Source organism: Corapipo altera, unplaced genomic scaffold, assembly GCF_003945725.1.
Source record: "Corapipo altera isolate COAL_440 unplaced genomic scaffold, ASM394572v1 23b, whole genome shotgun sequence".
Lineage (NCBI taxonomy): Eukaryota > Metazoa > Chordata > Aves > Passeriformes > Pipridae > Corapipo > Corapipo altera.
The window spans coordinates 11,371,621-11,394,467 of record NW_020884885.1 but is presented as its reverse complement, the minus strand read 5'-3'; the positions used below and the strand labels follow the sequence as shown (position 1 = coordinate 11,394,467).

The 22,847-nt window shown below is 38.9% G+C and overlaps 1 protein-coding gene across 1 annotated transcript in view; it reads left to right on the top strand.

The window, feature by feature from the left end:
• The first annotated feature begins 140 nt into the window (after nt 1-140).
• Nucleotides 141-22,847, top strand: part of EXT2 (exostosin glycosyltransferase 2) — a 75,262-nt gene continuing 52,555 nt past the window's right edge. The window contains exons 1-7 of the mRNA XM_027642219.1: nt 141-194; nt 2,051-2,610; nt 2,767-2,856; nt 7,800-7,916; nt 12,034-12,229; nt 15,561-15,700; nt 16,565-16,658. Of these exons, the coding sequence (XP_027498020.1) occupies nt 2,075-2,610; nt 2,767-2,856; nt 7,800-7,916; nt 12,034-12,229; nt 15,561-15,700; nt 16,565-16,658 (1,173 nt within the window). The 5' untranslated portion in view covers nt 141-194; nt 2,051-2,074. The remainder of the gene's footprint in view (nt 195-2,050; nt 2,611-2,766; nt 2,857-7,799; nt 7,917-12,033; nt 12,230-15,560; nt 15,701-16,564; nt 16,659-22,847) is intronic.

Below are 22,847 nucleotides of genomic sequence, written 5' to 3'. Positions count from 1 at the left end.
GGGGCAGTGCCAGGCCAGGGGCAGTGCCGACCCAGGGGCAGTGCCAGCCCTCGGCAGTGCCGACCCAGGGGCAGTGCCGACCCAGGTGCAGTGCGGGCCTCCGGCCGCGGGGGGGGCGCCGGGCAGAGGGGCGGGGTGGGCGGGTCCCGCTCGGAGCGGGCGCGGCCGGGCGGCCCCGGCGACTGCGGGCGGAGGTGAGTGCGGGCGGCGGGGGTGGCCTCCTGTCCCTGCGGATGGGCAGGAGAGCGGGAGGTGAAGGGGCTGCGGCGGGGCGGGGGCTCGGCTCCTGCCGACGGTGTCCCGGGCCGGCCTGAGCCCGCCCGCCGTGTCCCTCGGGGGGCGGCCCGTCCCGTCCTGCATCCTCGATGTCCCGTAGTGTTGTTGCCACCTCTGCTGTTTCTTGTTCCCGTTACTTCCAATATTCCAAGTGCGAGTACGCTTTGTTTCCCCAATGGACCGTGCGCTGTGTGAGAGTGAATGAACTTGTCCATGGATGGAGAGGTACCTTCCGCTGAGGGTTCCTCCCCTCGGGCTCAGGTCTGGACAGATTTGCCGGGTGACAAATGCTCGCTGCAAAGGTGCGGTCTTTGTCATCGCGCAGGTGGTTCTGGCGCTGTGTCAGGAAGGAGGAATGACATTAAGAGTCAGAAGCGCAAGGAAAGTTTCTAATTATAAAACTGATAGTAATGTAGCGTTCTGGCATCTGTCCTGATAACAGCATCACACAGGTATTGCCCTATACAGGAGGCTTTAGAAGCTTCTTCCAGAGTCAGAAGGTGGATGTAAATTGATGAGAGCGGCTGTTAAAAAAGGAATGTTTATTATCATCTCAGATTATTTTTAGTGCTACTGAGTGTAAGTACAGTCATGTGTTAGCCACCCTATCCTAACAGTCTTTTGTTAAGAATTTCCAGATAACCCAATTTGTTATAAAAACCATTTGTTTGATAATGAAACTGATACTTCTTTTGTTCATTGATACTTATTTTATTCATACTTGTTGTCTGCTGGACAGTTGACTCGTCAGAATTTCTTGGTAGCTTACAAAGCAAGAAAACATCTCATTTGTCCTAAAGGAAAACGCATAATTATACCATTCACATTCTTTTTCTGGAAAACATACTTACTACTTTTAAAAGGCTCTCACTGTGGAGAATTCAGATTGAATTATTTGTTATGGAAGTTTTAGTCAGAAACCTAAATAAGTTTTTTTTGCCAATTCTTCAGTCTGTAATTAAGGTGAATTGCCTTATGCAGGAACCACAATTCTGTGTGTAAAAACCTGTAAGAACTATTAAAGATGACAATATTTGCGTGACAGTTGTTTGTGATACTTGAGATTGCATCATGTTTTTCATTACAACTGTAGTACAGACTATGGTGAACTATTATTTAAATGTTTTTCTTAATGTGCCTGCACTGGCAGCTCATAGAACACTTTTTTGCCCCAGAAGGCATATTGACAAAGATGACAAATTAATTCCTTTTTCTTGCCAGAAGTAGTTACCATCATTCTAGTCAGATATTGTGGGGCTGCTGTGAAATTCGATTTGAAAGCACCTTTACCTTAGAGATGGTATCATGATCCTACATTCTGTGTGATGCCCTTTTGTAAGCCTTTAGCAGGGTATCCAAGTTGTTTCTCTTCTGTATGTAAGTGTTTTGGTTTTTTATTAGTATTCACTATGAATACACTTGGTTGTAGGTGGAGTGGGACCTATTGGGTCTCAGCGCTCTGCTGTGTCTGAGATTTCCTCCTCCCCTCACTGCCCAAGCCATGCCTTTTTCTGACTTGTGATTGTTAACTGGCCAACATCATTTTGTTACAACCAGGCCCAGAAGATCATCCTCAGTTTGTCCTGGATGATCTGGTGGCAGTCCTAGTTGGCATCTTACATTCTAGTGGGATGTGAGCATTTGAGGAAAGTTTACTGCAATCTGCTGAGATGAGGAACCTTCCATGAAAGGACTAACTGGATGTTTTTCTGCATTTTGGTAACTATGTATCTCTTCTAGAGTTCATCCTAAAACCTCTCTCTCTATTTTGTAGAGACAAGAGATAATTGATTCCATTATGTGTGCGTCGGCCAAATATAACACCCGGGGTCCAGCCCTCATCCCAAGGATGAAAACCAAGCATCGCATCTATTATATCACTCTCTTTTCTATAGTTCTGCTTGGCCTAATTGCCACAGGAATGTTTCAGTTCTGGCCTCACTCTATTGAGTCATCCAGTGACTGGACTGTTGAAAAACGCAGTGTCCATGATGTGCCTGTGGTCAAGCTTCCTGCTGATAGCCCCATTCCTGAGCGGGGAGACCTCAGCTGTAGGATGCACACCTGCTTCGATGTCTACAGATGTGGCTTCAATCCCAAAAACAAAATCAAGGTGTACATCTACTCACTGAAAAAGTATGTGGATGAATTTGGGGCGGCAGTGAGCAACACCATTTCCAGGGAATACAATGAGCTGCTAACGGCCATCTCTGACAGTGAATTCTACACTGACGATGTCAACCGGGCCTGCCTTTTTGTGCCATCCATAGATGTCCTCAATCAGAACGTGCTCCGTATCAAGGAGACAGCTCAGGCTTTGGCACAATTATCCAGGTACATGCTGAAACTTCAATGTGTCAATTTAAAGAACACAAAGTGGAAAAAACTAAGGTTGATGCAGGAGGGGAGGATGCAGTGTGTTCATGCCAGAATTTGTCTATATGCAGAGAACACCTTTCTAATTGCTGTCTGTTTCTTCTTTTGCTGTAGGTGGGATCGGGGCACAAATCACCTGCTCTTCAACATGCTGCCTGGAGGGCCACCAGATTATAACACTGCCCTAGATGTTCCTAGAGATAGGTACGCGTTGTGCTGTGTTTGAGTGCACTGATCTGGTTTTAAATGCCACTGAAGAAGCAACAAGCTCAGAAGGGCAGTTGATATCAAAGAATATGCTCCTTAACCTCTACGAAGCTGTAATATGACTTTCTTACTTCTCAAAAAGGGAAGTAAAGAGGTCCCTGCCTTGTATAAAGCAGGTGTTTACTTCTGAAATCTGAAAGTTTATCCCCATCCTTAATTTTATTTAGAATGTGGCTGAAATTGTTTGCTTTTAAGTGTTGGACTTGTAAGGTTGGAGAATCTTGAGATTAGACCTAGATCTGGTGTGTTACCGAACCTGAATGCTTTCCAGAATGTCCCATTTGATGCAAATTAGAAGTTCAAAGATGATTCTAGCTGCAGTTTTCTGATAGAAGTCAGGTACTTCAGGGCATTTTAAAGCAGCTTCTCTGCTTGACAAAACTATGATGAATTTCAATTGTGTTTGTTATCTTAATAATTAATCTGTATTAGTAATTGGACAAATGCTCTTAGTTATTCTCTGGTAAGCGTGTTTTGAAAATATTTGCCAGGAACTAAAAAGGCATAAATTCTGAGCTCCATTTTCACTTGCAGAGGAAAGGAGGTTGTAAGGCAAAGAAAATAGGAAGAAGAGGAAAACAAACTTATTTAGCTTGGATACTGTTACTGAATATGTTTCTACTCTATTAGCTTGTGTGTGCTTAGTTCGGCTAAGTTAGCTCCCACGTAACCAGTGCCTTTCTTGAAGGTCAAGGTTAACTTTCTCCTGCTAAATGTCAATAAAATCTTGCCTGAGATATGGGATCTTTGCTGACATGATTGTGTGTGGAGTCTATCTTGATTTCTTTATTGCAAAGAAAATTTAAAACATCCCCCAGTGCCAGAACAGATTTTTTTCTGGACATGTTTAAAGAGTAAACTTGCTCATTGTAATTATATCACTGTGAAGTAAGGATTTAGTTTTTTACTTCTCTGCGTGAAATATGTTGTATGTATGTGGGTTAGCCTGGAGAGGGCAGTCAAGCATCAGTCTCACGTAACGAAACCTGTTAATCTCATGGTAGATACTTGCATTTGTTATCTTAGATTTATGCTTCTTAAGGATAATTTTCATTTGAGAATACTCTGTTTAATGGGATGGACTGCATGTTTATGGATGCATGTGTCTATTGAAGAAGTGGATTTATTAAGAGAATGCAGTAGATCTGCTGCAAAACTTTTTTGGTTTTTTTACTCTTTTCATCTCAAATCCCCATTTATATGGTTTAGTATGCAGGAAATGTATTATTTTGGTAGGTGTTTGTCCTAAGTGTTTTTCATACTATCATGGAAAGCTCAGTAATTTAAGTAAAAAGCTAAAATCTTTTTTTGGCTTACAGCTGTTGTTGTAACTTGCCAATTTGACTCACCCTGCAGCTGTATGATCATGAGCTGTAATATGTGAGAGAGGCAATAACAGCACTTGGGACAGCAAAACAGTGGAAACTCCTTTTTGTAGTCAGCCAACAGTTAGAGTATGCCATCTACAGAACCTGTACCACAGGTCACAGGTGTGAAGGCAAGAGAGCTGTGAAAGAAGTCACAGACTAGTGTGGACCTAGTCCTGGAAAGGCCTGAGTGATGCAGTATGAGCTTTCAGTATGATATTGGAGACCTCTGGAGTTCTTAGTTCAAGTCTAACTGAACAAGTGACCTGAGTGTGTTTTCTGTATTTGAGAATGTCTGCAGGTGCTACAGGATGGGTACTTAACCAAGTGTGAAAGACAGTTATTTGTAGCATCACAGGATGAGAGGCTGCTGGCCAAATTAAACATATGTTGGTAGAGTTCAGTTGTTTTTCAGTGACTTGTCTGAACTGTACCGAGACAACTCCAGAAAGACTGCATTTGTGGAATTTTGTGAAATACATAGGTAGTATTTGTGAAGTTTGCACAGGGAGTGTGGCCTGCTTTCTACAGTCAGCATGTATCAGAGATCATAAATAGCTGAATGGCAGTGGATCATGAGGTTTGGTAGATTTGTGTTCTGTTGATTTTCTGCAGAATATTAATCCAGGTAAAGTAAGACCTTATACACAAAGGGGAATAGAGTTCTATGATAATTTTACATCTGGAATAGTTCTTATCTAAAGTGCTTCACTAAGGGGTTGTTTGTTTATTAAATCGTTACATCGAATTTCCAAAGACAGTACAAAAGGGCTTTATCCCATAATTTCAAAGGTGAAAGTCTGCCTTGTGGGCACAGAGACCATGTTGCTGGTATTAGCTGTCATAATGCATGTTATCTCCTGCTGTGAAACTTAAAACATAAGCTCTATATTATTTGTTAATTAGTGCTGTTGAATTTGGTACAATAATGATGTTGGAAGGATTTCTTTTGCAAAGCTGTAGAATTGAACATACAAACTAAGATACTTTTTATTTATTTCTGCTGCAGTTTGTGAATTGGATTTCAGTTGGCAGAAAGCTGCTGCTGTTGGCAGCTGGGCAGAAACTTTTAGAGTAGAGGCCAGCTGGCACACTTCATGTAGAGAGAGAAGGATCAATATTTGAAAAGTGGTGAAAAGTTGCTCAGGAACAGGCTCGTTCCTCACTGATTGGTGCAATTTAAAGATTATTTGTCTTGAGTACATTAGGAGTTAATATTCCTACTCCCTTACTGCACTGTAAAATGAAAATCTGCGTGGAGTTACTTAACTGGTGTTGGTTCCCCGTGGGTTTATTTAGGTAGAAGTCTGCATGACACACACCTGCTTTCTCAAGGCTGATGAGGTGCTGTCATGTTTTCACCGGATCCAATTAAAACAATCTGATTCTGGTTTCCCAGTTGGGGGCTGGGGGGTAAAAAAGAGGAGGGGGATATAAAGTGCAAGAACAGCAACACCCAAGCCAATTTTTTTTCTCCCTGCTTGTGACCGAATTAGTATGGATAAGGCATGGAACATGCAGCTTCAAGGGTGAGACCTAGTTCTAGCAGCATTGTACGTGTCACCAAAGGCAGGAATATGGGGGAGCATTGGAAGAGAATTAAAAATAACCACTTGATTTGGAATATAAATTCTAACTCAGCATGTACTTGGTTTATCATCCTATTTTCAAGTTGATTTTTGCTCCTATCATTGTTTGTGTTCTGAATGAAGAGTAATAAAGGGCAAGTTGTTTTGATTTTGTGGTTACCAAGCTGAAAGGCATCTTCCGTCCAGAACCTCTAATCCAGAGTTTGGGATCTTCAAAGAGTATTTGCCTTGACTACTTGAGTGAAATCAGTCACATTTATGGCAAAGTGTGATCATGATATTTGAACACTGAACAACCGTGTTGCCAGCCAGAACAGGAAGTGAAGTATCCTGTGGGACATCTGATGGGGATTAGACCAGGCAGAACATACTGGTGTTCATCCAGGGTGTCTTGTTGCGATGGGAAAAAATGATGGGTCTTGGTGATAATTAGGTATAATGATAATCTGTTGTCTAACAGTTGTGGAAAAACTGTTTTTCCAGACACCATACTAAGGATTTCATTCAGTGATATCTGAAAACAAGAATATCAGCTAATGGATTGTCAGTGCCTCTTCCAGTCTTATCTTAACTTTTTGTTCCTATGTGTCTGTTCTGATTACTGATGAGATGTGTGGGTGCTCTGATCTGAACTGTGATAGGATGCAGGCTGGTGATAGTAAGGCTTTTGGCTGTAGTCATAGCTACAACTATGCATACAGCTCCTCAAGATCGTTTCTGTAGTGCTTTGTCTAGTGGTGTATTTGTTTTCTGCTTCTTTCCACAGAGGAGAGAAACTGGAGTTGAGAAATATTTTTGTCCAAAGTACTTTGTATGGTACCTTAAGCAGACTCAGTATACTGGGGCAACTGAAAGTACACTTGTTGAGTGACACAGGACTGAAAGTTTGATCAGCTGTTTGAGAAGTCTCACTAAAGAAGCTGAGTCTGAGTTTCTTTGGGAACTAGGATGATGTGTTAATGGTGCCACCTGGTCACTGGAGATGAAATGGCAACAGAAAAGCTACTGTCCTCTAATAGCATATTTCAAAGAAGCTTGATTTTTGATAGCATATAGTAACAAACCTGTTTCTGGAATTGTAAATGATGTATTGCTTTCTTCTGTACACTTTGTTGTCTTCTGCACTTCCGGGTGGCAAAAGATTGTTCCATCTAGAAAAAGGCACAATGAGGGTCATCCTGTTGGAAGGTTGAATTGCATTTTAATTTGTCAGTCCTTGGTGACTTCCATGCTCTCTAGCACATAATGTCCCAAGCTATTGGAACTTAATTTCATAACATGCAAATTTCTTGTTCTTTTGTTTCCTGTTTATAGAATTTTTTGTGTAATATAAAAATGAAATAAATTTCACTAGCTTGTATGATAACTTTGAAAATACAGTGGCAAATAACTCTGTTGTATTTTGTAGCCTGAGAAGTCCAGAGTTGCTATAAAATGCCAAATTACTATCTTACTGTACATCATTTGTATCCGAAGTGTAGCATGTCTCTAACATTTTGGAAGTTGTACCATACCCTATTTTAGTGCAGGCATCAAGGAATATCTTAACTAGTATAAAAAATTCAGAATGTATTTCTTTAAACTAAAATTGATTTAAGACAGGTAAGCTCACTAATTGCAGAATTATCATAATGACAGCAATATATTAAATTTCCCTATATTAAAACAAAAACAGTCCATTCCTCAGTGATCATACACAAATGTAAGAATTCTGTTGGTGACTAGTTCCAATCTAGCAGTATGCTCAGATCATGAAAACTAAAGTGAACCTAAAAACAACATGGAAAAATACCACTGACTAAAGTTGAGGGAAAAACTTACTTCAGAGCATGCATCTTCTTTTTCTGGTAGTGACAGGCAGTGAATTACTGGAGTTTGAATGTTACACATTCTCTGTTCAAAGTTGCTTTCTTTTATTTTCCAGAGCTCTGTTGGCTGGTGGAGGCTTCTCCACGTGGACTTACCGGCAAGGCTACGACGTCAGTATTCCTGTTTACAGCCCCTTGTCGGCAGAAGTAGATCTGCCAGAAAGAGGACCAGGGTAAAGTAATCACCGTGAATTTGGCAAAGTATATTCAATATCATGTTTGGTATAGAAGAGGATAAAATATAAGTATAGCTACTAACTTTATAACTGATGGTTCCAATGCTAATAGTCTTGGCTCATCTGCCAATATAACTATGAACTGAGGATTTTTTTTTGAGTGATTCTGTTTTTCTCACACCAGAAACTAGACTGTAAAATATGACAGCATGACTGTTTCTGGTAGAATTAGATTCAATATTTCCAGTGAGCTGACAAGATATTTTGAATATAAATAGAAGTAGTTGCTAATATGTTTGATTTCTTTGAAGCGTAAGTAAATCAGGGCATTAATTCAAAGTAGTATAGATTCCCTAATAAATTATCACTTTAGACAGTTTATTTAAGGATACTTAAAGGCAAAGTAATGACAAAAGACACTATTGCAATGATAAAAGTGTGCTATACCTGTGTTGTGACTTTAAAGAGATAGAATGTCCTAAGTTGGAAGGGACCCACCCACAAATCCAACTCCTGCCCCTGCACAGGACAACCTCAAGAATCCCATCATGTGCCTGAGAGTGTTGTCCAAACACTTCTTAACTCTGTCAGGCTTGGTGCCATGACCACATCTCTGAGGAGCCTGTTCCAGTCCCCAGTCACCCTCTGGGTGAAGAACCTTTTCCTATTATCCAACCTAAACTTCCACTGATACAACTCCCTTGAGTCCTGTCACTGATCACCACAGAAAAGAGATCATTACCTGTCCCTCTGCTTCCCCTTGTGAGGAAGCTGCAGACAGCGATGAGGTCTCCCCTCAGTCTCCTGTTCTCTGGCTGAACAAGCAAAGTGGCCTCAGCTGCTCCTCATATGGCTTCCCAGCTAGGCCGTTGACCTTCATATCTCTCCTTTGCACTCTCTATAATAGCTTTATATCTTTCTTTTATTGTGGTGCCCTAAACTCCACAGAGGACTTGGGGTGAGGCCGCACCAGCACAGAGTAGAGCGGGACAATAACTTGCTTCAACAAGGCAGTGCCTGATGCCCCCAGGACATGGTTGGCCCTCCTGGCTGCCAGGGCACTGCTCACCATATTGAACTTGCATCAACCAGGACCCCCAGGTCCCTTTCCACATCACTGCTCTCCAGCCTTCCGTTCCCCAGTCTCTACATACATCCAAGGTTACTCCCTTCCTTGTGCAGAATCTGGCACTTTGTTAAACTTCATGTGGTTGGTGATTGCTCAGCCCTCTTAATTTGTCGAGGTCTCTCTGCAGGACCTCTGCCTTCAAGGGAGTCAACAGCTCCTCCCAGTTTAGTGTCATTGGCAAACTTTCTTAGTATTCTTTAGAGTCCTGCATCAAGGTCATTAACAAAGATGTTGAAGAGAACTGGGCTGAGAATGGAGCCCTGTGGAACCCCACTAGTGACTGGATACCAGTCTGATGTTACCCCATTCACTATAACTCTTTGTGCCCGACCTGTGGTTATCTCATGAAAAAGAAAAATGAGAACTGATTTGATTTTGGGAATACGTACATCCAGAGCTTGGAATATTGTTTTTATTTGTTTCTTTTTTAAAGTAGTGGAGTAAGATAAACACAAACAACACAACCCTCTCCTCCCCAAACCTTGTAGTTGGAAGTAAAGCAAGACAATTGGGAAATAAAGCACTAATTTTGTCAGAGAATGTAATTAGTCATTGAAATGAGCTACCCTAGAAAATGGTGGTTTCTCTAATCCATTCATGTCTTCAGAACAAGAGGAAGTAGAAGTCTGAAAGACATGTTTTAACTGGTTATGGAAGGCTGCTCTTTTAGTATTTCATAAATCTTTTAATTACAGAGCTGAAAATGTTTCACTGTAACAGGGTTTTACTCTGCTATGTTTTAAAAGATGGACAGATTGAGGCAATGGGGATCAATGATATTTCCACTCGTGAAGATCAGGTTTAGAAATGCAGAAACTTTAGGCTCTTTTCTTCTGACAGCATTCTGTAGAGAATATGAATTTTCAAAGTTGAAAACTGTGATTGAAAGGGCACAGCCTCTGTCAGACACCAAAGTTGTTGGTCTTTGGTTTAAGTTGTCTTTTCTGGTAAGGGCAATGCTCTTGCTGTTCCTCTGGGGTGCTCCCAAGTACAATACTGCAGTCAATTAGAACAACCTTGTGCAGTGGTGGTTTACTTTGTTCACACCCTTTGTGTTCCTGCTTGTGATGCTCCTGGGCCAGACCAGCGTAGGGGCATCTGGTTGCATCCCAATTGATTCTTCACAGGTCTCAAGTATTACTACGTTCTGACACAGAGTGAAAGCACACTTTATGTTTCTGTCTGGAAAACATGAACATGATTATAGGCTTCAACATGTACAGAACTAACTGCAAAGACAGATATAGTCATATTGTTCGTGTCCAGGTAGTCAGCTAAACGCTACGTCTGGGTCTATGTCTATGTTTTGGGTCTGATAAGAGAAAACAAGTCTTGTGTCCAGTGAAGGTGTAGGAGCTTTCTTTTTCTCAACTTTTTTTTTTTGATGGTGAAAACTGCTCTCCGGAGCACCATCTAGTGGCCAGTTAGCGTTACTAGTGAGACGCATTCACGCCTTAATTGCTTTGTGCAGGAGTCGTGTGGTAAGGACACATCGCTCAGAATTTAGGCTTGCTTGGGATGAACTATTACATTCTACTATGCTACTGTGTTATTTCTTGGGAGATAGGATGTATTTTATTTTGTTGCAAGATTTGATAGCTAGATTATGAGTGTCATAGAACAAGGACAGTTTCAAGGCAAAATTTGGTTTTGAACATACACACAAACAAACCTACATATTTTTTAGCTGATATTAGGCATTTATTCTCACTCATCTGCATCATTATTTCCTTTTTTTAAGACCTTTTATTGAGCTGAACTGAAAGGTGCTTGTCTTTTTAATTGGATTGCTTAAAATCCACTTCTGCTAGAAATATATATTCCGTAGAGCTGCTGGTAGCAAATTGGTAGCAGCTGGAGGCTTGGGAAAAAGAATGTTTAAAAAAAATATTATGCAAGTCTGATCTGTTAATTGGAGCAACTAAAGTGACCAGCATGAAAATGAGTAGAAGAGGTGAGAAGAGCAGCAGGAGAAGTCTGACTTTATAAAGTGTGTGTGTTTGTATGTGCTTTCAGAGCTGTAAATTAAAGATAGCATCACATGGAGTAAAACTGGAATCCTAAGTGCAAGCCTCGTGCTTCCTGTGTTCTTTTGGCAGCATGAGGGCAGTCACTCTGTGTGTTCCTTTCAGTGGGGAGTGGTAGAGCAGTCTGACTTAGCTGACCTGTTTAAAAAGGAAATCCAAGTAGACCAATATAACAATTAAATGACATACTATTTTCCAATATTAATATAGCTTTTTAGAGCAGCAAGCACCTAATTTGAGCCTGTATTCCTGTGTGGTTTACCTCCAGTGTTAATTAGTGTTTTTAAGCACTTCAGTGTCAAGGCACATTTTAAATATTCATAGTTTTGGAACATGATGGGACTTGAGAGTGTATGGGATAAGAGGCCCTCAACTCTTCCCTGGAAATTTTACCTTTATATTGCCCAGAAGGGACAGAACTGAATCACAATTAAAAAAGATGAACTTGTGCTCCTGTCACCATATTGACACTAAATAAGCTAAATACTGAGTTGTCAGTTCAGCATCTTTTTTCAATCAAAATTCATGAGCAAATATATGGGAGGAGAAACTAGCAGCAGCATTCAGTGTCCTATCTACTTTGTTTTAGTACACAAACACCAAACAAAAGTACAAACAATCCTGGCATCAGTAGCAGGCTATTTTAATATGTAGCTAAATAATGTTTATTTCAGTTTATAATAGAGGTTATAATGTGAGTGCCTATTCTAATGTAAGAAGCATTTTTTCCAAGTACAAACTTATTCAGAGTTGTAAATAATGTTGAGCCACTTACTATCCCAGATTCAATTATATTGCATCATTACCCTTTCCAGCCTTGTCTGAAAATACGGTCTTGGCAGTGTGTCCACGTTTAGTTAATCCTGCTCAGCTTTTCCAGGATGGAAGGAAATGTGTTCTAGGGCATCTTGGAAGTAACCCCCCAGTGCTGCTAGCTAACCTTGCTGTGGTTTTTCAGTCCTCGCAGGTATTTCATTCTGTCATCTCAAATGGCTCTGCACCCAGAATACCAGTCTGAGCTAGAAGCTCTTCAGGCTGAGAATGGGGAATCAGTGTTGATCCTAGACAAATGTACAAATCTGTCAGATGGGGTCCCTGCTGTTCGCAAACGCTGTTACAAGAATCAAGTCTTTGATTATCCTCAGGTGCTTCAGGTAAGGCTGAGTCTCTGCAAACGTCTCTTCACCTTGGTGTCTGTCTTAGCTGTGGTGCTCTTCCTGTTTAGCACTGGTAGGGTACTTCCTTGCATTTAATTAACTTGCTGGCTATGTTTTGAAACTGCATAATTTGTTATGTAAACTTGAATATTATTTCCTAACTTTATCCTTATTTTTAAGAGGGCCAAAAACTATATAATCAAACTGATATGTAGACTATGCTGCAATTTGAAAACATTGCTTGTGTATAACAACTTCATGAGATTGGTCATGGTGGTCTAGTAACACAAGACAATGTTATGTAAACATAAAAAATTACACGAAGATACTGCCAAATCCAGCAGTAATGTGAGGAGAAACTTTTGGAGGCCAGATAAAACTGCTGACTTCAAAACTGGGGAGGAACATTGGAATCTACAGCTTCCAAAATAGCTGGTAAAAGGCCCTTCAGCAGGCATGAATTTGGAATTGATTTGTCACATGTGACAGTCCAGGCCTTGTGAGATGAAACTTGGAGCAAAAGATGGTTTTGTCAATTGGATAGGTTAAGTGAACTTTAAAGAGCATATGTGTGGATGTATTTGGCCAAAAGAAGAGTGTTACATTTAAGGAGAGTTAGTCAGATTACACTTTGTGTATGTAGTTTAGTAGTTAAATCATACAGAACTATCTGTATAGATATGACAGACTGAGCTACAAGACTTGTCAGCATGCAGCTATGAAAACATCTAGGTGAAATGTGTTTCATGGCCTTGACTCACCTTCTAGAGGCCTTTTGATGTGTCACTGAAGATAAAACCAGATAGTGTTCTCAGACCCCTGTGTCTCTTGGCAATTCACTAACAGAGAGGTGTTTCGGCATGCAGTGTGGTAAAGCGAGTTATGCCATAGGCCACTCTGCTCTATCTGTGGCCACCAGCATATAATCTGTCTTTGAACTTCAGCAAATGATGGAAAAATAACAAACAAGCTGAGGAAAGGCAAAGTTTCCACCCCCCCCCGTTATGTTTTGTAGGAAATATGTTTAAAATTCCTTGTGGTGGAGGAGGAGATGGAGGAAAGGGTCACCCGGAGTCCTAAACTTGGAGTAAAGAAAAAAAACAAACTTGTTTGCTTTATTTCTTTAAATACAAACTAGATTGCTAAAGGACAGTAAGTCAGGGAATCTGTATCTTGCTATGTATGATTTTGTAACTCAGAAGAGAGCTGGCACATGCCGAGATTGTTAAAATACTTTCCTTTGTAGAGCCCTGCATTTCCCTTTGGAATGTCTGGCTGATAACAGTGGTGATGTGAGGAGATGTATTTATAGTAACCTTTGTCTAGACAGGAAAAATGGTTATCTGGGCAGATGAGCATGTGTGTCCACATCTGTGCTTTTTTTTTCTCTCCCAGACCTTACTAGATTCTCTTCCACCTGCTGCTGTGTGATCTAGTGAGTCAATGGTTAAAATGCGTGTTCATTCTCTCAGCTCCTTCCATTCCCCACACCCTTCTTTTCCTTCTCTACCTATCTAAGAGTGGGGGAAGGGGGGCTTTGATCACTGTTCATCCTTTCCAGCACTACCTTTACAGACTTCCTACTAGACAGGCTCTTGGGCTTCTGTGTTGTTAATGCTTCCTGTTTGCAGTCTTCTCTTAGATGAGATTTTTGAGGCTTTTAGTAGTCTATGGGTATGAACACAGGTCTTATGATTGCAGTAGGAAACAAGTGAAGAGCCAGCAAACCCCCTTGTATTTCCTAGTTCCATTTTGATGTTTTGCTGCCCTACTGAGGCTTCTGGCTCCTTTTCTTCAGGCCACAGAACACAAGCTGGAAAGATGTTTTCTTATCTGTGGGAGCCCCTGTATCAACTTTAAAATTTTTCTTTCTTAAACTTAGGGATAGTACTGACTTAGGATTTTTCCTTGTTGTGTAGCAGAACTCTACTAGCATTTATTTTGCAATCTTGAATCTGTAGCAAGATTCTTCAGTGGCAGTGAGAACTAAAGTCCGTATATACAGGTGAGCGTGGCATAGTCAAGAAATCTTCCCTGCTGCAGTTTGAACTCATGGCATTTTGTCTTGCGTGTCATGGATGTGAGTAAGTGGATTATGTTCTTCCTTTTTGCAACAACTTTTTTTTGTCTTTGAAGCTCCCTTCTTCCTGTCCTCACCCCTTCAGAATAAGTAGTATTGATGTAGTCAATTCTTCCTTGTAGATCATACTTACAAGGTAAGTAGCCGTCCTTTGCCTACCACTGTAAGTGCATTGCCCAAGACTGAACACTGCTCTGTCTGAGGTCTTTAGTTGCTGAGAAGAGTGATTGAATCATTCAGGTTTCGTGAATTGTTCTTCTTTTTGTGTTGTAATACTACTGGGGGTGGATTGGTTTGTTTTTTCAACAGTACAACATTGCTGTCACATGAATATCCTTTCTTTGCCTTTTCTTTTGTAGGTAATGTCCTCTTCTGCAAAATTCAAATCCTAGCCAGTTACTTCATGTTTTATGTTTGTGCAGTTTGTTATTTCTATCTAAGTGTTGAATCCTACACGTATCAGTATTTTTAGCTGATTTATCCCTATAATGTCAAAGTCTAATCCTGCTATCCTTTATACCAGCTAATCCTACAAAATCATAGCTGTCGTCAGATCTAATAAGTGTGGTCTTAATTCTGCTACTCAGTTAACTAAAGGACACATTGAATGCTGTTGTACTTAGGATAGATTACTTGCTCCGTCACTGTTTTTACTTGTGAGCCACTGCTAACTTCTTTATTGGAGTTCTCTGACTGTAATTTATGTAACTGTAAAGCCTATGAGGACCTCATCTAGCCCCAGATTTCTTAATTTGTCTCTGAAAATGCTATCAAAAATGTCAAATGAATTTTAAAATTGAGATATGAAGTCTGTCACTTCCCTGCTATCCATAGAGCTACATTACCTTATAACAGAAGAAAATTAAGTTGGCTTTGTACAGTTTGTACTCAAGTAAGTTCATACTAATTGTTGCTCATCTTGTTATGCCAAAGTTTCAAAATGTTTTAAACTTATTTTTCTCTTTGAGTTCTCTCAATTAGAATTCTTGCAGTTTGGCCATTAAAATGAATAGAATTGACCCACTAGCTGATTTCTCATCCCTCTACTTATTAGTTGTATAATTATTTTTAATTAGCTAATAATACAGAATATATTGCTTGCACAGAGCAAGGCAGTTTTCCTTTTGACTTGTTTTTTTTATGAGGGGAAGAACAGGAAAACATAATGCATATATACGTAGACACACAATGCAAATCTGACATTTCCTTTTTTTATCTCATTTGTGTGTTGGATGCTTTTGTTGACAGGAGTCTACGTTCTGTGTTGTTCTACGTGGAGCCCGCCTGGGGCAGGCTGTGCTGAGTGATGTTCTTCAAGCTGGCTGTGTCCCAGTCATCATTGCTGACTCCTACATTTTACCTTTCTCTGAGGTTCTGGACTGGAAGAGGTCTGTACCCTCACTGTTGTATATCATACTGCTTCATTAGATACTTCATTACCTTCAGTGATTTGAGTAAAATCTGTGTGATGAGTGAAGTGTACTGGGGGCTACATGGAGTAGAAAGCAGAGTAAGATACACACAGTATTTACCCTTGATATGTTGTGTATCAAAAATAGGAGAGGAAAATAAATGAGACAGATAGAGCATTTGATTATTCTGTAGCCAGTCATATTTTTTCTGAAACAGTTTTGCTTTATTATCTTGTCCTTGAATTCAATGAGGACTGGTCTCCATTCAGGCTCTTAAAAGTATATGCTAAAGATTGCATCACAGAAGTGTAAATTCTCTATTTTGCATCATGATTCCCAAATTAATCTGAGATGGAAAGGTATAATTATTTTGTAGCTGAGTACACTGTGTAAGGAGCTTGGATTATATTTCTATGCGTGCCCTATGCCCAGTTATGTGATCTTGGGATAGTATGTGTAAAAATTACTAGTTTTACACTGTATATCCTATTACTGTTTTGTCAATCCAAAAATCTCTGCTGACAGCAACTCAGTAGCAATCCAAAGATGAGAATTCAGGATTTCTGGGTCTCTGTCCCTTCCATAGTTATTAGATTGTCTGGACAGATCAGTCTACAGACTTTAGCAACATTATCTGTGGGCAAACTGGCTGGTGGTGTGGAGGAACTGCTACAGAGTAATTCATTACACTGACAGAAGACTGCTTCTTTCTGCTCATGTCTTTTGAATATGTCTTATTAAAATAGTAAAAAATTCGGGGTTAGAGAAGCAGTTAACATCTTTTAGTGTAGAATTTCTTTCTTCTCCTCCTGCCATTTGTTTTCTGTTTTTTGCTTATAGGGCCTCTGTTGTCATCCCTGAAGAAAAGATGCCTGAAATGTATAGTATTCTGCAAAGTATCCCCCAGCGACAGATTGAAGAAATGCAAAGACAGGTAAAATAATGTACTGTGTTAAAATTATTTTCCTTTATTTACAGTTGGAGTGTAGGTTCATATACCGGCCTTGCTCTGAAAGCTGTTGGAATGCAGAAACATCCACTGTACTCTCATGTTAATATTTTGATTATTTGACCCTATTCTTTCCTTATGCTAAACATCTGCATTCACCATAATTTTCCAATGGGACAGAAGCTCTTCTTGAATTTAAATGTACTGTCTATTCACATCTATTAACATATTTCTGTTGAAATCACAGTGTATATTTGTTTCTTTTTTCTACATGGTATTTAAATTGCATTAAAGATGTTCAAGAGTCTTTTCTTTATCTCAGAAGGAGCTTTGGTTTGTAGGTAAGTTTTAATTACTTAGAATGTGAGAGAAGCATTAAGTCCAAAAGGTTTTAAATATCATTCCTCTGAGAGGGATGTTTTACTTATTTGGTAAAATAAGAGAAGAGCGGAGACCATGAACTGTCCAAACTTGTGAAGGAACCCTGAGTCGGCTGGGTGTATAAGAAATGTCTCCTAGTTTACTACAATTCCAGTTGATGCTAATTCCTGTTTATTACTGGCCTTGTTATTATGGACACTATCATCATAAGTTGCTCTAATTCTAGACCTGACACAGAAAGAGCAAGCTCAGCAATGAGGACTTTTAGCCATATGAGAATTTTCACAAACTGTGAAGTTATGCTGTCAGATTAGGGGCTAGGATTCAAGCACATTGTTCCTTTGGTGGTTGGAATATATAGATTACATTTTCAGGCCAGCAAAGAAGATATTAACATATATGGTACACTTGTATCTAGGATATTTCATCCTTGACATCTTATTGTACCTGAGCATATATTGTTATAAGGTAGGAAGATACTCTTATTATCGCCTCAGTTCCTCATCAGGAAAAACATAGAGGAAGTAAGAGCGAGGTATGAAAGGAAAAAGTTAACTGTCTGATCTCGAGTGACTTTTAAAGACACATGGAATTTCTGCAGTCAAATTTCTGCAAGAATTGTGAAGTCATGTTTCTGAAATTCCCTTACCCAGCCTTAGTGACAAAGTCGTCTTTTGTGTGGTCCTTGTAAAAAGTGAGCCAACACATGATTTTTCAGGGTGTAGCCTAAAACACTCTAGTTACTTCTACTTAGGCAGTGCTAAAAGTTGCATGGTGTATATTAATACTCATACGTGTAGAGAAAATAGACTCTCAAATTAAGAAGTAAATGTCTTTCACACTTGAATTCTGTTGCCAACTTCATTCTGTGTACAAAGAGTGTGCAAATACCACAGCAGCCGTCAGGGGTCTCCTTTCTCTTTAGTGTCTTCACACAAATGAACCATTTTGGTGGAGCCTGCTGGCAGCAAGGCGTACCACCAGAAACACAGGTGATAAAGTAGCCTTGGCATTACAGCTCCTAGAGATGCAATTTTGCTTTAGAGATGTTAACACTAGGGAGTTTTGCATAATAAAGTTTAAAAACTGACATTAGTCATCTGTTAAAGTGTGCATTACTTTTCTTGTTGTCCATTTTACTAAAAACATAAAATCATCATTTCAGGATAGTGTTCTCCATCTATGGAGAATGCACTTGATGTTATGGGCAGCTTAAACACTAATTTCAAAGTATAAAACAAGGAAACAATACAGTCTGTAAAAAACAAGCAAATGAAATGAAAACAAACAAACAAACCCCTTAAACATTCACAGTGAAACAAACTAACAATAACTCCCTAAATTTGGATGATGTATAAATTACTTATGTTATCTGTAACTCCATAAAATTAAGTTAAAATAGAAAATATTTTAATACTAATAATGCTCTAATAATAATACTAATAATAGTCTCTGTCTGGAGGGAGTTTTTTTGGATTATAGATGGTTTGCAGTAGTCATTGCAGTAGTCAGGGATGTTCAAAGCATCCCTGAACATCATTGGAAAATGTGATTCTGTTGACTGAAGTATATTTTTCTAAAGCTTCCTCTCACATCTTCTTGCTTTTGTTAAGGATATAGTTGTGTGTTTTGATAGTAAAAGTAATAGGATAAAATCATAAGGCCTGCCTTCCTCTTGTCTTTATGAATTTATTTCTATCTGCATATTAAGAATATTTAAACATGCAATCCATACATTTCACATCCTGTCAGCCTTATTTACAAGGCAAAATCCCAGTGAAATTCCGTTGCTGATACATGGTTCTCTGTTCTAGCTATCTAACGTGGTGAAAAGATCTTGGTGACTGATACTGTGTGGATTACCAGTAACATAATTGCTTTTCCTTATTGATAAATGTGCACTAATACTACACCTGTGCTACAATTTTTTGTTTCCTTTCTCCTCCTCAGTCTCACAGTAGGGAGCAGTTGCACACTTTACTTTCTGGTTTTCAGTTTAAATGGTTTGGGAAAGTATCCTAGGACTTTCTGGCTAGACAAAACATCATCTCAGATTTTTTCAGTGTCTTCACTTCAGCAGCAATGTACAGGGATGAATGAATAAAGATTCACATAATGAGGCTGAAGTGATAGAAGAGAGAATTTGAAGTTGGAATGAATTTCTTGAGGAGACTGGTGCTAAAGGGTAGTTCAGAAGAAACATGAATTTATCACAAGTACTCTATTTTGTTTCTTGGGCAAAGAATTATTGAAATGAAACTCAACTAATAGCCATTTATGGAATGAATCTGCAAAAGAACTGGAGTGATTTATACATGTTTTCAGATGTGATCTATAGCAGTTTTTCATGCTACTTAGCCATGGAAGGGCAACAAAAGCTTTGAAATATTCCGATTTTGCAAGTAACCCCTATTTCTCAATAATATTTAAGCCCCTTTTTTTGCTCCTTCAACTTCAAGGGCTAATAACACTTGATATACAGTATTTTGATGCTTGTTTTTTGTCAAGTGGAATGACTGACACTGGTCTTTTGGTATGTTTGTTTTTTCCAGTCCCACTCTAGTTTTCACCGAGCATTGCTCTTATTGAGATGGAAACATAGATAGTTAGATCACAATGGTTATGTTCTTTCTTGTTTTCACATTGTGGAACACTTGGAGTTTGATATAACAGTTATAAAAAGATGGGTTTGCAACTGATGTTAAAATGGGGCAAATGTGATCTTTGCAAAGAGCTTTTATTAAAATTGGTATGAAAATTGTCTTACAACTTCTCATGGTTTCCTTTGTGGTTAGGTTGTATTTAGGTTTTATTTCAAAAACTGGTTTTATTGCACAAAAGAATTCCACTGGGGGACACTATAAATTTTTGATAAAGACTTTGAAATATGTTGTGCAAGCACCTACCGATTAATGTACTTTTTCACTAAATTAAGAATCCAGTTGACATATAGGGTTGAGATCAGTTGATGTGTATGGTTGAGATCATCCTATCTTTAGAACAAATCTTTGCTCTAAATTTCTCCTGGGTTTTAGTGGGCTGATGCATGCATTCATCATACCTAAGAGAGTTTCTACATCTGATAACCTTTGTGGAATTGAAGCCTTGCTGTCTGATTACATTGGTTTCAGTGTTGTCTCATGACATAATTCTTATCCTTAGTTGGAAAACACCATACTTAAAACAAATATTATTGTAAATGTTAGCTTGCCAATTTTCTTTGTGGACTAGGTAATCTTTTTGCAGTATTTTATTACAATTGATTTTCTGGAGATCGTCCATCAAGGTTAAAATGTAGACAAAAACATATATACATGCACAAACATATATGTAATTTTTTTCAAGTTGAAATAGATTGTCTGCTTTTAATGTGTAAAATTTTCTCTACGCTTATATTTTTGCTTTGTTTTTGGAGATACTTCTAGCCATACATCTGCTGGAGAAGAGAGGAAAGCTCTTAAAGAGAAGTCATTACATTTAAATTATATAAGAACTTGTATTTGAAAGTATTTTCTTATAGTTTGTACACCTATCGTGGGCATCACACAATACTGTCATGAAGAGGATTAAATACAGGTGTTTTAGTTATGGAGACATCATCTAATAGGATCTGTGACTGATACGATCTGAGCTGTGATTTCCTATAACACAATTTCATTTTACTCAGTTGTTTTATCAGACAGTACATGGTATACACTGGGAAAGAGTGTGGGAAATCAAAATTAATTCTACTGTCCTGCATTATACCTGATTGCACTGAGATCTCTGGGAATTAGCTGTATTAACTTATGCTTTTATTGTTCAAACTTGCAGAAAATTTCGCTCTCAACAATTCCTGGCTCAATTTCCTGTCTTTCTTCACAGAAGGGAATAGTTTCTCTGCTTGTAGCCTAGTCTACACTGTTATAAAAAATTGTTACATATTTTCAATACTACATGTACAGCCTATGTTTCTGAAAATTGGAGACTAGCATGTGATGGCTCTTAAAAACTGCAACATTTTGACCATCAAAACCAGTCTCTGCAAGTTGACCTGCTAAAATTAATAGCAGCCTGGATGAAACTTACGCATCTCTGGGATTGCTGTCTTGTCTGTTTTCTACAGTAATGTTGTCATTCTCATTTTCTTTGAAGCTTCCTTGAACTATCCCCCTTTCACAAATAGTTCCATATGGAGTCTGAAGCGCTGGCAGAAGTGCCCAGAGGCAAGCTGATAAGCAGCTCAGCTACACAGCTTCTGATGTAGCAGACTATATGCATTCATTTTCTCTGCACCTCTAACCAGCACCCAGGTAACAGCAAAGTTCTAGAAGTGGAGGGGCAAGAAATAGAAGTAAATGTAGTAGACCTGTAGATAGAGAGTAAAATCTGAAATTTTATCTTGCTCCTGAAGTGTGAAATAAGTTTTCGTTTGAAAGCCTGTTAAGTCTCTGGAAACATGTTTCAGCAGTGTAGTTTATATATAGATGTCTCTAACTGATATGAACGTTTTCCTCAGCTTGCATCTCAGCCTCTGTGCCTTTTTCCTCCTGTTTTTGTGAGATGACTCAGTCTACCTGAATATACAAGCATCTTGTAAATAGTTTTCCTCATTTAATAGCAACATACTTAGAAGTCTTTCAATGGGACTAGACTCATTAAGGCATAGGATCAGAAGATGGAAGTACTGTGTAATGGGAATAGAAGAGTTATTCCTCTAGTTAGGCTTTCTTTCTCACTGAACAGATTTGAGGTAAAGAGTTTACTTTCAAAAGAAGGCTTTGTGTGCCTATTCCTTTTTGAATTTATAATACTCCCCATCTCCCAAAAATAAAACTTCTGAATTAATATCTGTTCTGGAGGACTGGGTGACTTTGTGTGCTCTGATGGTATAAGAATGAAGAGCAAGTGTTCTTGAGCACGGGAATTCTTTCCATCCTGGTTTCCTAAGGAAACAAGGGTATGATCACATACAATGTGCATGCTGATTTCTCTTCTAATATCTGTTACTGCTCAATTTCAATCAAACTTACAGAGAGATGGAGATGTTGGAGATAAGAAATTCCATAAAGCTATGTAGCTGTGTAGAAGGTAAGCATCCCAGAACAACATGGCTTTTTAAGGGAATATTGCAGCTTGAGTTAATAGTCAGAGAAAACCACTTGCATTTACCCATTATGAATGATCTGCTTTGGGAAAGGTTTTATTTGCAACTGGCACACTTTAGGCCACAGAAATTCAGATGCAGCATGACCAAATGATAAAGTGACAAATTAAATTCAGTATACAAAGAAAGGGGTATACAAGCAATTTAAAACAGCCTTCTCATAGGCAGTTATGGCCTCTCAAGTAGCTACAATCACTTGGAAAAGAATTCTTGGAGCTGTAATAAGTAGTTATGTGAAAGTATAAATTCTGTGGTCAGTTTTAATAAAAAAATCACAACAAACCAAAACCAAAAGAATCAAGAATTTTTAGAAAAAAGGTAGGGAACAAGATGGAAAATACTACGACACCATGTAAATCTATTTTATGTCTGCACCATGAATATGGTTTGTAGTTATGTCTCTCCCATCTTAAAAAGGATATTATAGAACAAGGATGATCAAAAGTTTTAAGAGAAGAGTAATTAAATAGCCTAACACTCTTCATCTTGAAAATGACCAATTGGCGATGAGGTGAAGCAAGAATATAGTACAGAACTATAAGAATGTCATGAAAAAAAGTGAATGGATATGACTCTACAATGTTTGATACAATTTCTTTTCATGTTTCATAAGACTTGTATTACTGGGAATGTGGTCTAAAAAAATT